The following is a 16,203-nucleotide window of genomic DNA, read 5'->3' as shown; positions in this document are numbered from 1 at the left end:
TAGACAATTTCCGTAATGGTAGGAGGCATACATGGGGATAAATATTAGAAGTTTGATAAGTAGACAATTTCCGTAATGGTAGGAGGCATACATGGGGATAAATATTACAAGTATGATAAGTAGACAATTTCCGTAATGGTAAGGGGCATACATGGGGATAAATATTACAAGTATGATAAGTAGACAATTTCCGTAATAGTAAGGGGCATACATGGGGATAAATATTACAAGTATGATAAGTAGACAATTTCCGTAATGGTAAGGGGCATACATGGGGATAAATATTACAAGTATGATAAGTAGACAATTTCCATAATGGTAAGGGGCATACATGGGGATAAATATTACAAGTATGATAAGTAGACAATTTCCGTAATAGTAAGGGGCATACATGGGGATAAATATTACAAGTATGATAAGTAGACAATTTCCATACTGGTAAGGGGCATACATGGGGATAAATATTACAAGTATGATAAGTAGACAATTTCCGTAATAGTAAGGGGCATACATGGGGATAAATATTACAAGTATGATAAGTAGACAATTTCCATAATGGTAAGGGGCATACATGGGGATAAATATTACAAGTATGATAAGTAGACAATTTCCGTAATAGTAAGGGGCATACATGGGGATAAATATTACAAGTATGATAAGTAGACAATTTCCATAATGGTAAGGGGCATACATGGGGATAAATATTACAAGTATGATAAGTAGACAATTTCCATAATGGTAATGGGCATACATGGGGATAAATATTACAAGTATGATAAGTAGACAATTTCCGTAATAGTAAGGGGCATACATGGGGATAAATATTAGAAGTTTGATAAGTAGACAATTTCCATAATGGTAATGGGCATACATGGGGATAAATATTAGAAGTATGATAAGTAGACAATTTCCATAATGGTAATGGGCATACATGGGGATAAATATTAGAAGTTTGATAAGTAGACAATTTCCGTAATGGTAAGGGGCATACATGGGGATAAATATTAGAAGTTTGATAAGTAGACAATTTCCATAATGGTAAGGGGCATACATGGGGATAAATATTAGAAGTTTGATAAGTAGACAATTTCCATAATGGTAAGGGGCATACATGGGGATAAATATTAGAAGTATGATAAGTAGACAATTTCCGTAATAGTAAGGGGCATACATGGGGATAAATATTAGAAGTTTGATAAGTAGACAATTTCCATAATGGTAATGGGCATACATGGGGATAAATATTAGAAGTTTGATAAGTAGACAATTTCCGTAATGGTAAGGGGCATACATGGGGATAAATATTAGAAGTTTGATAAGTAGACAATTTCCATAATGGTAAGGGGCATACATGGGGATAAATATTAGAAGTTTGATAAGTAGACAATTTCCATAATGGTAAGGGGCATACATGGGGATAAATATTAGAAGTATGATAAGTAGACAATTTCCGTAATAGTAAGGGGCATACATGGGGATAAATATTAGAAGTTTGATAAGTAGACAATTTCCATAATGGTAATGGGCATACATGGGGATAAATATTAGAAGTTTGATAAGTAGACAATTTCCATAATGGTAAGGGGCATACATGGGGATAAATATTAGAAGTTTGATAAGTAGACAATTTCCATAATGGTAAGGGGCATACATGGGGATAAATATTACAAGTATGATAAGTAGACAATTTCCATAATGGTAAGGGGCATACATGGGGATAAATATTACAAGTATGATAAGTAGACAATTTCCATAATGGTAAGGGGCATACATGGGGATAAATATTAGAAGTTTGATAAGTAGACAATTTCCATAATGGTAAGGGGCATACATGGGGATAAATATTAGAAGTTTGATAAGTAGACAATTTCCATAATGGTAATGGGCATACATGGGGATAAATATTAGAAGTTTGATAAGTAGACAATTTCCATAATGGTAATGGGCATACATTGGGATAAATATTAGAAGTTTGATAAGTAGACAATTTCCATAATGGTAAGGGGCATACATGGGGATAAATATTAGAAGTTTGATAAGTAGACAATTTCCATAATGGTAAGGGGCATACATGGGGATAAATATTAGAAGTATGATAAGTAGACAATTTCCGTAATAGTAAGGGGCATACATGGGGATAAATATTAGAAGTTTGATAAGTAGACAATTTCCATAATGGTAATGGGCATACATGGGGATAAATATTAGAAGTTTGATAAGTAGACAATTTCCATAATGGTAATGGGCATACATGGGGATAAATATTACAAGTATGATAAGTAGACAATTTCCATAATGGTAATGGGCATACATGGGGATAAATATTAGAAGTTTGATAAGTAGACAATTTCCATAATGGTAAGGGGCATACATGGGGATAAATATTACAAGTATGATAAGTAGACAATTTCCGTAATAGTAAGGGGCATACATGGGGATAAATATTAGAAGTTTGATAAGTAGACAATTTCCGTAATGGTAAGGGGCATACATGGGGATAAATATTAGAAGTTTGATAAGTAGACAATTTCCGTAATAGTAAGGGGCATACATGGGGATAAATATTAGAAGTTTGATAAGTAGACAATTTCCGTAATAGTAAGGGGCATACATGGGGATAAAATATTACAAGTATGATAAGTAGACAATTTCCATAATGGTAAGGGGCATACATGGGGATAAATATTACAAGTATGATAAGTAGACAATTTCCATAATGGTAAGGGGCATACATGGGGATAAATATTACAAGTATGATAAGTAGACAATTTCCATAATGGTAAGGGGCATACATGGGGATAAATATTAGAAGTTTGATAAGTAGACCATCTTTGTAAGGGTAAGTGGCATACAAGGGGAATAAAATATTAATAATTTCCTAGTCTCATTATCTTGAAAATAAATTTCTGCATTTCATCAGGAAAATAAAAAATTTCACAGGCAATTGACAAACTTGATGGGCGTCTCACTTTTAAAATGGCCTCATCCATTGCCCTAAGATTATTTTTAGCACTGAATAGGTTTTGTAAATGAGAAATTTAATGTAGTGCTTTGTGATTTTGACTTGTTTAACATAGAGGTCTATGTCACATAAAAAGATGTAATTTATTTTGTAAAGAATTTAAAAAATATCAATATATTACCCTTTGGTTCTAACTTATTCATCATACTGCATTTTGTCATATTAAAGATTATAAAAGAGCTGTTAAAAAATTTCAGAATCAGTGATTCTCACTTATTGTGCCAATCTCTCATATAAAAGCAGTTTACTTAGAATTTTTAATTTTCATGAATACCTGCATCATTATCTAGCATCCAAGAGAGATAGATAGAATGCCTTGAAACACAAATATTTCGTTAAGTTATTGTAAGTTGGTCAGACATGTAAATATTAAACATATTTCTGTTATTCTTTTAATAAGTTATTTCTCTATTGCCGAATGAGAAAATGTAATTCCCTTAGCGGTTACCAACATGGAAAAAAAACTTCCCATCTTACTGGATAATTAGACAGTGCAGGAATTTTACTAATTTTGTCAACAAAAATAAAAACAATACATTTTTTAAATTTTTATTCTGTACACATAAACTGGGTAGCTGAGGGTGTTTTGGCACATACAGTCTTGTGGTCTTCAGATTTACTTCACGTGTCCTATTACATGTATTGCATTATAGTGGTACATCCAGTTACCATTGTGTACGTGTTGAAGTGGCATTTCAACATTCTGTTTAGTGATGTCATCATGATTAAGATATGAATAATCTGTAGCTATACAATGTCAGGAAGTTGATAACGGTGAATCTTAACATTTTTTTTATGAATAACTATGTTCAGGGTAAACAAAATCATAGATTTTCTTTATGTGTACAAATATAAGTGTTAAACAAATCATCTGCTTCACCATGTAAACTACAAACATAATTGGTGACATGACTGATGCTCTTCAGTAAAAATTGTTAATTAACTTGTGGGGTTGGGGGCCATTTAGGGTGTATTGTCAACTCATGAGCTTTGTTTTTGTGGGTTCTTAGAGCCATAGTATAAAGACAAGTTAATAAACCCTGTCATCCCTTCAAATTCATAATAGGTATTTTCTACACAAGGGGCATACAATTTAAAATTTGTGAGGGTTAGGGTTAACCATAAATATGCCATATAAGATAAGAACATCATAAAGGATCTGCTGCATCTCGGGCATATAAAGATCTTAATTAAACTTGTGAATTTAATGTTGAAAATTTTGTTATATGTGTAGCTTTTGTGGTATTATTCATTCAGATCATTTTTTAAAATAATAAGATGTCTCACAAAGGCACACACATAGAATTTGCCCCATTTCACTATCAAACTTGTGTCAGGTATCCATGCAGTATACTTGGCCTTCTGATTCTGGGATTTTGGTTTTCTTCTCACCTGTATATGCGATGTACTTGTAGGCAACATCTTTTTGGTGGTGCTGCAGACCTGTCAACCCTACTGAAAAAATCGTGAGAATCCCGATTTTTGGACCTATGATCCGATTCCCTGATTTTTAAGAAAAGATCCTTATTTTTCAACTCCTCGAAAAAGAAATCCATATTTTTATATATAAAAAAACATTATTTTCCCTTCCATTTCCCTGTTTCTGTTTCTGGTACCATACAGCTTGATTTCTGGGTTTCATCTGCCAATACAGGACGCACGGTACTAATGATATGGAAAAATGGGAACCAGCCTAGAAATGGGTGAACATTAAATAGAGTATATATGGGTTTGGCTGACCAGGATTGGTTAATAATGTAAATTATGTTTTAGGTAAAAGAATTTTTTGAGAGCTTATCCTAGTTGTAAGTGAAAAAAAATAGAGACATTGTTTTATTGATGGAATTTCAGTCCTTTAACAGTCTTGAGATTGGAACTTTCATTACTAAAATTAGCACCTGACTGTTTGGTGTGGAATTGAAAGAACGTGTTTCAGACACATGCAGGTCCAGAAAATGTTGCGGCTTATATCCTTTCCTCTACACAGAAGATGACATCCAGGTTTCATCTATACTGATAAATATAGGTTTGATAATAAGCACTCAAAAATGTTAAGTTATTGAATTTTTATTATTATGGTGTTTGCATAGGTTTACCAAGGGAACTGAATTATTGCCACGAGTCCTACAAAGAGATTGTCTCACAGTGTGGTTCTCTTTATCCGACACCATCAGCAAATCTCAGCATCATAATGGATAAGTTTCTCAGCAAGAAGAGAAAAAAAGAAGAAAAGGAATAACATGACTTTTCACTAGCCAAGAAAAAGTAATGGGATCAACAAATAACAGCAGTGATTGGGAGAAACAGTTTGCTTTCATTCGTCCATCAACTCGTGGGGCCTATAATGCATTCTGCCACTGATGATCGGCTCTTTCCACATTCATTTCTGCATCAAAATTATAGATTTGATAAAGCTGAAACTATGCTGATCATCAGTATTGATTCCTTCCAATCGGTTGGAGAAATATGCCAAGCAATACTACAGATTGTTTAGACACATCTGCAATGCTTGCATGAATAAGTAAGTCATCCTTAAGTGGGTTGCTCTTAGAAAAAAAAGGATGGATCTGGCCAACTGTTGTTTCCAACCCTTGGGAGAGTAATGCTATCATTACTTTCAATACTGCACAACAACAGCAATGCTGAGAGAGCATTCTCAATGGTCAGAAAAAACAGAACCAGCCAAGAGCCAGCCCGTCAGCATCAACACTAGAAGGTATTCTTGTTAGCAAATTTGGCATCCAAGGACAAATAAATGGTGAACTTCTTCAGAAATGCAAATCTGCAACATACAATGGACTGAAATAACAAATTCCAGATTTTGATTTTTTCAACGTTGGCAGGTCTGTGATGGTGATGGCAGCAATAAAAACAGTCTTGTGTTGAAGTTTTATGATTAAGATTTTTTAGATGCAATATAAAGTGTATGTAATTGCACAAATACAGGTGGCAGAGCCACACTCGATTCTACATTTTTTTATTATGCCAATTTTGTTAGGTCTGTGCATACTATCATCTTATAGTATTCAGTTTAAAGATAAAAGTTGTTAATGGTGTGAGCATGGAGAAAGATTATGTGTAATTGTCTAGCTAGCAGCACAGTTGATTGGCAAATTTCGTGGTGATTGGTATAATCCTGGTTTCTATATTCCATGATTTATTAATCAAAGTGAAGAATATTGAACGTTTAGTCATGAGATGGCTTGCCTTTTTCTCTTTTGTAATTTTAACGGTTTTATAGGTACTTTTGTAATTTTAATGGTTTTAGGTACTTCCTTATACAGATCAATGTGAAGAATTTTGGATGTTGTAGATAAGTAGATAATGCTTTGATGTCATCGATCAGCTGTTGCTTTTAGTACACAGGTCTAGAATTCAGTATTATTGCTATGTATCCAAATGGCTGGTAGTCCTTCCCACAAAATGGTGACTGGTAACAACTGAAACTTTGCTAGCCTTTGGACTGTTGAAATTATGAAACTGCTAGTTATTGCTCTTTTCTAGCCTTAGCATTTCAGAGTACTGTTTGTCTCTTAGCTAACCTCCTTCCATAATGTGATTAGGTAGAAGGTAAATATCACAGAATATTTTAAAGATATTTATGTTTATTAAGCCTGCCAAGATGACGATGTGCATATATTTGTGTAAATATACTCCTGTTTTAAACATCCAGTGTAATTTTATTGCCTGGTGCCATTTACATTATTGATAGAATGAACTAAAGAAAAGCACATGCTTAGTGTATGAACTAATACAGTAAACCAGTCAGACTTTTATTGTTGCAATTGGCAGCATGCTTGCTTGCTCATTACTTGCATAAAATCAGGTGTTTAGATAATATCAGATGCTAAAATTGTTGGGAAAAATGAAGAAAATCTCTGAAGCCAGAAAGTCTTTTGAAAAATTAAACAATTTTTAGCTTTTTTTCCAGTCAAATGACAGTCCATTGTCATTATCAATAGTGAGAAGTATTTTCTTGGATATAAACAATAAATATTTTGAATCAGAAACTTAAATTATCCAAATAACAGGATGGAAACAAGGTTTCACACAGAAATGTGATTTGTGATGACAGTCATTAACATGCTTGGAAGTAATCGATGTAAGTGATACAAAAAATGCTGCAATAAATGCATAGTACTAAATACAATATGAAACAATGTTCAGTTTGTTGTTGGTACACCAAATGTACAGTGAGTGGCCACTGGTAGAGTATCTCCAAGAATAATATGAGTGTAGTGAAATGGATTTTTTTGAGAACATAAACACAAAAAAATCGTTCAGTATTTTTCAGTTTTTAATGATTATTACCCAGCTATTTTTGTAAAAATCTAGTTTCACTCAGTTCACTTTAATTATATGAGTGATATACCTAACAGGTCCAAAAGTTATCCTTGGCGTGGTTAATGCAATTTTAGATTGTCATTGATGATTACAGTTGCTGTCTCTGTTTTCCCTGATGAGCATTATATAAAAGATGCATTACTAGCTCCAAATGATATTTCAAACAATAAGATATGTTTGTATTTCCTTTTTTTTAAGTGGTTCAGTGAGTATGACCCTTTCAGTGGGAATATGATACTTTTGGAGGGCTGTAAGTTTGTGTATCTATCATTTCCTATACTGTAACCTGGTCTGTGTCAATAGTGTGCTGGTGTTCCATGGTAGTGTTGTGGAATGCAGTGTCGGTATCATTTGTAGGGGAGCTGTGCCGTACTTAGCTGCAAGGCTTGTTCCAATGCCACAGATAAGTCATTTATATAGATCTTGTGGCTTACACCATGTACAGCTTCAAGTAGGTCAGACAGAACTCGTCCACTTGAGACAGATAGTTGCTCCACAGTTAAATATCCTTGATATTGACCAAAGTGAACCACATACACATGAATGCATGTCAAAATGCTGTGATAACAGCATCAAGTGCCTCTAGTTAAGCAAAATACACATCAACTTTCTGTTGTTGAATTCAATGACGTATTCTTCAGTTATGAAGGCATAGTTCATTGGAGGAAAATGACAAGTGAAGCCATTTTGAAAAGCATTCTGCTAGTTAATAGTTTTATATTGCTGTCTTTTTATCAGTAGAGTTAGTAACAGTTTACATAGTGCAGCAGGTACATGTATTATCATATTTCTGATTCTTAGCATCTTTCCTCCTATTTATATTCTGTGATTGTTTGTGCTCTAATCTCATTCGTAGATGCTTGGTGCAGTTCATTACAAGGGCTTGGACTAATTCTTGACTGATGTTAATTTTGCTAAATGTTTTCTTAAGCTTTACAAAGGTCTTTGAAGTCCACCTGCATCGGATTTATATGGGGCTTTTCTTACTTTCTTGGAGTCCATTTCCTCATTTATTGTGAAATTATTTCTTGCATCATCACAGTTATGAATATTTATGTTACAGTAAATTAAAAAAAAAACCTGAATTAGTTTCATATTTATCTCATGCTCTTATTCAAAATAAATGAAGAATTGAATAACTTTGTGCCTATTCCTAACTCATTCAAGTCTCGTTTCTTTCTAATTGCTCCACATCTGAAAATAAATGAAATCTATCGTTTTATTTTATTTTTCCAGTATCGGTTAAGATTTTTAGGTAGTGCCCCTGTTGTCAACATTAATTTAAGTTTGTTTCCTACAGTAAGCTCAATTTCCATATGCATTATCAGTGTTAAGATTCTGTGTTAAAATTTTATGTTCAGGTTTTTATGAGTCATGTATGGAGGAATTGCAACATAGCATGGCTCACTGACACAACTAGTTGTATAGAACCATTTATTTGGTGTTTTTTGTGTATGACACATTGTAAGGGGGACCACTGTGATACCCTCCATCTATCCATCTATTTTCACATTTAAACTGCTGGATTGAAATTCACGAAATGTTTTAGTTCTGATATAAAACCGCAAGGGGGGTTTCTTTGACTCTCACTTCATGGGATTCATGCGAGTGGGTTCAGGGGTTGGAAATGAACGTTTTTAAGATTACAGTGACAGTTTCAAATATTTTATGACCCAACTTTATGTATAGAGGATATTTTATTTTCCTACTTGAATACTGGATACATGTCACTATATTGTACAAAAGTGTGATACAGTGTAGTTTAATGAGTGGCAAAGCCACAAGTTAAAATGTAATTTTTGTACCATGAGATGAAAATAATATCTCGGGTATTTATGTAGGAAAAGAAAATGTACCAAACTTCTGAATCAAAGCTTTATGTGTTAAATTCACTTTTCAGCACACCACTTCAATCTTGCATTTGATAAGTTCATGTCAGTTTCAATCCCAGGTTAGCTGATCATAAAAATGTCAGTTTTGAGAAAATATCAGTTTTGGAATAATCTGATATGTTGCAATAAATTCAGTTACCGGTATTGACATTTTGTGAAGTATTTTGACAGCAAAGGAAATTCTATCTGAGCAATATTGTACACTGGACTTTTTACATTGTTGTCACTTGTCAGGGTTGTTTAACTTTGTAAAGAATCAAACAGAAATGAGTAAGATATCTTCTACAAAATACCATTTCCATGCCTGAAAAGTAATGCAGTTTCTTTTCATTCACAAAATGCATGCTTTTCTTGCTGTAACTTCTATAGGCACACACAAGCATTCATGGCATGATGGGAAATCTTGTGTGAAATATAGCAATTAAAAATAAATGTGCAAAATATTTCACCAATAATTTTCTATATTTCACACTTGACTATATAATAAATGTAGATGTTGCAGGAAGAAATTTGGTAGATTTTTCATTATCTTTGACCTCCTGGATCACTGTCTGGGTTGGAGTGAGTATATTGTAAAAAGTGGGGAGTTTGCAATGGCTTGTGCACTTAATTTTGCTTTCATTTTTATTTCTTACAAGTCTATTTTTTGTTTTCAGAATGGGCAATGAAAGCAGCCAAGCAAGCGGTTCATGTGGAGAAACTATTGACAATGATATTGAGGTGACATGGGAGAGCGTCTCTGCCGATTACAAGTTCCCCCTCAGGGAAGGACAGTGCACTTGTAGTCATGGAAACAAACTGTACATATTTGGAGGTGTCTTACAGTCAGACACAGAAATATTAGAGTCTAACGAACTGCATTGTTTTGATATAGGTAGGTCCACATCATTGAATATATTTGTGAATTATTATCTTGATATGACTGACTAATATGGAGGTTTCTTCATGCAGCTGATCATAGACAGGCTTATGGCATGTTGTCCAACTTCCATCTTGTGTCGTACATCATCTGACATCGATCCATTCGCATAAGTTTATTATCGCTACTCCTCTACTACTTATTGGATTGGCATGAAACTTTATCCATAATGAAAATGATACTGCTTAGACATGCAGTTTGGCTACTAAAGCAGTCATATTTAATATCTTGATATCAAGATGGGCATTTAGCAAAAGGCTTTCATGTCTAGTTGGTCATGTTTGAAAAAGGTGCTGATCTGACATCTAATATCAAGGCCACCATGACAGCAATCATAATCTTTTTATTACTCTTCTGAATGGAAGTCATATTGGCATTATCTTTTTATCGCAAGGCGTCTTATGTCTAGTTGGTCCTAACTGCAATGGTGCCAACACGACATCTGATATGCCACCCCACAGCAGCCATCTTCAAAATCTTGTTATTGCTACTCCTGAAGAGCAAGTCATATCAACATGGTGTTTCACTGGTAGACTTTTTATGGTGTCTGGTTGGTCTTTAATAAAAATTGTCTTGATTTGAGGTACAGTATAGCTGCCACAGTAGCCATCTTGAAAATTGTGTCACTATTCCTGGATGAAGTCATATTGACATTAACTATTTCCAGAAGATTTATTTTAAGGTCTGGTTGGTGTTAGAATGAAAATGATGCCCATCTGACATCCCTCTTGAAAATCATGATGTTGCTACTCCTCCCAAACAGAAAGTTATATTGACATGCGGTTCTTCCAAAAGACTAATTATGATATCAAGTTGCTTTTAAATACAAATGGTGCTGATCTGACCTCAAATATGGCTCCTGACTTGATGGTTTCCAACTTAACTGAAATGAAAATTGTGCTGATCTTACTGTCATCAGTATGGCTGCTTGCTAATTTGAAAATCATGTTGCTCAAACATATCAGAGATAGTTTCAACACTCAACATTTTAAAAGAAGAAAGTCTTATCTTGAATTCCTAGAATTTCTTTTTAGCCAGGAGAGTGTCAGTCCCTTCAACACTCTTTTGAATCTTCTACACCTTAAATCCCCATTTACACTGTTCTTAAAAAAATCTTTTGCATCGTTTAAGACTTGTTGCATTTGAATGTGAGATCTTCACAGAAGTTGGCTCATGTATTACCTGCCCAGATAGGTCAAGTAGTCAAAACCTAATGCTGTACCTATTTTTAAAGAAAAAGACCTAAAACCTCCAGATATGACAGTAATTGCCCTAAGTATGTTATGGAGCCAAATAACTGGTTGAGGAATTTAAATGTGGAAGACCATTATTTGAACCCCACCTGTAGGTATGAAGACCAGAACTGAATACACTCATGATGATGTTACAAAGGGAATATATGGCATTGAAAAAAACTGATACAACAAGAACTTGTGAAATTACTTGGTAGAAAATTCAGAATGGCCAGTACTCGTCTAGCTCTTTATGATATTTCTCAGGTGGACTGGTTAAGATCAGTAAATCTATATTTTCCTGCTATTCTTCCTTTAAAAAAATTGTAGAAAATATTAATTAACTTTTTGCTGTTTTTGATCAGAAGTTTTGACCATATGCTGCACTAAGAAAACATTTTAAATGACTGTTCTTTGTGAAAGTAATGGACAGTTGGCTTGTTCTGGGAACAAAGTCACATATAACAGGCAATGAAATGGAACCTGAATCAACAGAAGTAATGCAGTCAGTAATTTTACATATCTAAATCTTCATTGATTTAGTGTTAAATTTGAAAAATTCGGTGGCAGTGAATTTTTAATCGACACATCATCCACGAAACACAGGGAAAAAAATCTGAATAAAGATTTTCCCCACATTTAAGCATTAAGATCCCAAAAGCTTTAGTTCCTCCTCTTGCCTCGCTAAGGAATTTGCATTAAGTATTTTTGATCTTTCTAAAATGTTATCTGCTTAAACATTGTTTACAGAATTTAAATGCAGCATGATTCTTTTTATTTTGTTCAAGACAAAAGCTGAAGATAAGTTGATTTTTGACTACCATTGTGTAACTTTAGACACTTACACCGGGCGTGTAAATCATAAATATCACTTGTCAAGTTGACTTTCATTAATTATCTTGTCTTGAATGGAATATTGGGGTTCTCTGCAGATCAGTAAGGTGCTCTGGTGTAGCAGCTTATCCATTATTGCAGCACCCTTTCTTCACAGCAGCAACTTCTATGTCTGTGATGCAGTTCTTTGATTTGCTGTGAAACAACATGAACATCAAGTTCCGAAACAAATTCAACAGGTGCAGAGTATGTCTTTTAATGAAAAGCATTCCTTAGGAAAGTGCCTTCAGGCTATTTTCTTGATTGTTCATACATGTTTTCAAGGAAAGATAATTCGTTTATTATACCAAGGAATGTTTCCATTCATGATTGTTGATATCAATCGGCAACACTTCTTAAGTCAGGCAAGACTTTGTCATTTACTTTTGTTTGTGGCTTCCTGGTGTTGCTGCAGCTCCTCACTGTAGAAAAGGTGTAAAACAGATATATAAGATGACTTGCACCAGAGGTATGGAAGAAACCTATTGATTTTGGAACTAAAAGGTCATAGATTAAGGTCATTGACATAAACAACAATAACTGGATTTTGGAGTAAAAAGGGTAGATGTCACTGGAAGAAGAAAAATGGATTCCACACAGTAACACCAGTTATCTGTATAGAGGATAATTTTAATAATTTAAAAAAAAAAAAATTAACTGACAACAGAGTTAGGTAATTTTTATAAATATAAACATGGCAAAAGAAAACTGGTATTAGAAAAGAAAAGATTTTGTATTGAAAAGAAACAGCTACTGGGAAGAATTATCTAATTTTTATTAATTATTTTGTACATTTTGTCTCGCCTGTAAAGCATAGACAAGTTACTCAAATTTAAAGAGATTATTGTGGCATTTAAATCTTTCTGAAATAATAGCAATTGTTTATGTCATAAAACAGTACTGCAAAATATTTTCTTATGGTAAAAAGGAGATGATATTTTAAACATTTATCCTTTTATATCTACTTTCCTCTACAGATACCAAGACTTGGAGTAAAGTTGTTGTAAAGGGTCAGATACCACCACCTAGATCGGCAGCAAGTCTAGTCAGTGTCGGGAACAAATTGTTTTTGTTTGGTGGTCTTAGCCAAGAATGCGGTTGGTTTGATGATGTCCACATATTTGATACAGGTTGGTCTAAAACTTTGTTATATTTGTAATATTTAAACTTTTAACCCAAATACAGAGGGCTGATTTGTGTGAGATATTTCAAAGGAATATTTTATTCTAATTGATTCCAACTGTTCATCATTATCATTAAGTAGATATGAACGCTCCATTCTCTAGTGGTTTTTGTAAGTAACATACTGTTTCTGCTGTACCTAACACAGTTTTTCAAGGCATCTTGTGGCTTCTTTATAGTGTGTTTAGTTTTATCTTAGAATTAACTACTGTATGAAAAAGAATTTAATGAAACTAATTTCTTCTTTCTCTGATTGAGATTTTTGACATACTGTAATGTTTAAAATAATGAATTATATATATATATATTTGGGTCCAGGACCACAAAATTAACACATAGATAATGGCCAGATTTTGCTTTGGTATAACATGAATTAGAGTCATCTTTGTCCCACAGGTGTCCACATCTTGTTTGTTCATTCTGTTTAAGTGTTAAAATACACATTTTTTATCATATCACAGAGACAGACAATCACACCCCCTGGGGTAGTTACCTCTGACCTATTTTAAATGTGCATGATTGCCTTTACAGCATCTAACCAGTTAGAAAAAAACTTGTCATGTAATTTAGTTGCCACTTGGATAACGTACTGTTTTATAATCTCAGAAATAGAATGAAAACTTACCAATAAAGTAAAGAAATAACCAGACTACAGCAAATAAATATCCACCACCTCTATAACTCGTGCACAACAGGGTCCAAAAACATAGACCACGCTATAAGCGAGGGCACAATTTATTGAGGGACCTCCATAACAGTATGAAATGATGCCATCCTTGTTTGACATTGAGAAAAACATGGGGGGGGGGAAACTGGTTTGTTTAATGGCTGAATACTCATTTAAAAATCATCTTGGTATTTTCTTGTTTAAAAGAATGGGATCCATGACTGACCCTCGCGTTATAAGTGGGCTCGCGAGTTATCAGGGATTAAGTTATCAAGGGAGTGGTGTTGAAAGCCATTGATTTTTCTTATTAAACAAGTTTGTCTCTTGAATGTTTTGTTTAAGCATGGTAAACAAAAATTGTTCTCAAGAGATGTGAAAGTTTTATGACCAAACATTCCGTGTAGAAGAGTCTGTAAATGGACCAAAACTTACCCGAGATGCTGTCATGATGTACAAGGAAAACATTAGTGATATTCCATTAACTCAGAGCTTACTAAGTCGTGGGAAAATATTATACAGTACATACAAAAATCATGTAAAGGAGGAAAGGCTGAGTCGGATCTCCTGAAGAAATAAAAGCAAAATCAAATAGACCAGCTTGACAGAAGCCGTGAACAAGAATGAAAAAAGAATGGAAAGCTATTAGAAAAAGAGTCAGAGCAGAAAAAAGTGAAGGAGCCTTTGAAGAGCTTCACACTGCATCCCATTTGTTTGCAGTGGCCAGTGAAAGACTGAATTCTCTAATAAAGAACAAGGGCTTTGAGGAAATCAATGTTATCTATGGTATTTTGGATGTTGCAATATTATCAAACCAGCAGAAATAATATAAGCGTTAGAAAGTGCATGTTGCAAGTAAATGAAATTGATGTGAAGAACTTGGATGACTATGCAAGTTGAATTCATTGTGGATTAGTACTCCCATTAAAAGTTGACAATGTTCTTCAGAATGAAAGATATGACTGAATTTGTATCAAGACTAAATGTGGGCATTGTAAATAATAAATGTACTGGGTTTTCATTCATTAGTTTTTGAGTACATTGTAATTAATTTTAAGAATTTTTGCAATTGTTCATGTTTTTGTGAGGGCTATTCCATTTAAACATACCCATGGGGGGGGGAAGGCACATTCAAAAATGGATGACCACCCACAGAAGTGATTTTTTTCTACCACTACCAGTCATAGCAGTGAATTTTGGACACCCATGCCCAAGCATAGAAGCAAATTTTGGATACTGTGCATACAAATTACTTTAATAGAAGTGAATTATATGTTGATTAATTTTTATTATTTGTAACTTGAATAGAAGTATTAAATTTAGTAGTCAGAAATAAAATATAATGGATCTAATCAATATTTATAATTAAAGATAATATGATAAATAAAAAACATTTTGTGAATAGTAATAATAAAATGAGCTGTTCATTTTTGATCAACCAGGTATTTATGGTTTTCAAGTTTAAGGAAGAAACATTGCCTTGACAGTTTATTTTGGATTAAAAGCACAATATTTACATAGTTTAAGATCAATATGATTAACAGCTCCTAAATAATAGTACCCAGAAATTATATATGAAATTTGATAGCAGGGCCATACATGTAAGTTTTAAAAATTATTTTCAAGTTAGACAAGGTAATATGTATTTTATATGAAGGAATTAAAGAAATTTTAAAAACCACAAGATGCCTGAATTACTTTAATTTTCTGTAAACATGGAAAATGTTCCCCAACAGACTGCGAACATGCAGCTTTAATTGTCTTATATAAAGATGACACGTCTCATATCACACCTTTTACACACAGTATCATTGGATACTCAGCCAACCCATTTGAAGTTTTTACATGTTTATATGTTCAAACATTACAAAACAAAAACATTACCATACACTATATATATATATATATATATATATATATATATATATATATATATATATATATATATATATATATATATACACAATTGTTGTCTTTCCCAGGCTTTATTGTTGTATCTTGCCTTAGTCAAATATTACACCTGTAAAATTTCTGCAATTTTCAACCACACAAAACTCATTGGATCAGCAGATGTA

General features: G+C 33.4%; 1 protein-coding gene across 4 annotated transcripts in view; it reads left to right on the top strand.

The window, feature by feature from the left end:
- LOC149801818 (kelch domain-containing protein 1-like) overlaps positions 1-16,203 on the top strand; it is a 59,955-nt gene that overhangs the window by 11,759 nt on the left and 31,993 nt on the right. For all 4 annotated transcript variants that reach the window (XM_089956174.1, XM_089956175.1, XM_089956176.1 and 1 more), the window contains exons 2-3: positions 9,915-10,132; positions 13,260-13,412. In XM_089956174.1, coding sequence (XP_089812300.1) covers positions 9,916-10,132; positions 13,260-13,412 — 370 coding nt within the window. In that variant the 5' untranslated portion in view covers position 9,915. The remainder of the gene's footprint in view (positions 1-9,914; positions 10,133-13,259; positions 13,413-16,203) is intronic.

The sequence above is a fragment of the Sinohyriopsis cumingii genome, chromosome 4 (assembly GCF_028554795.1).
Source record: "Sinohyriopsis cumingii isolate HCF-2022 chromosome 4, ASM2855479v2, whole genome shotgun sequence".
Taxonomy (NCBI): domain Eukaryota; kingdom Metazoa; phylum Mollusca; class Bivalvia; order Unionida; family Unionidae; genus Sinohyriopsis; species Sinohyriopsis cumingii.
The sequence above is the reverse complement of the archived record's forward strand: the minus strand, read 5'-3'. Positions and strand labels throughout refer to the sequence as shown.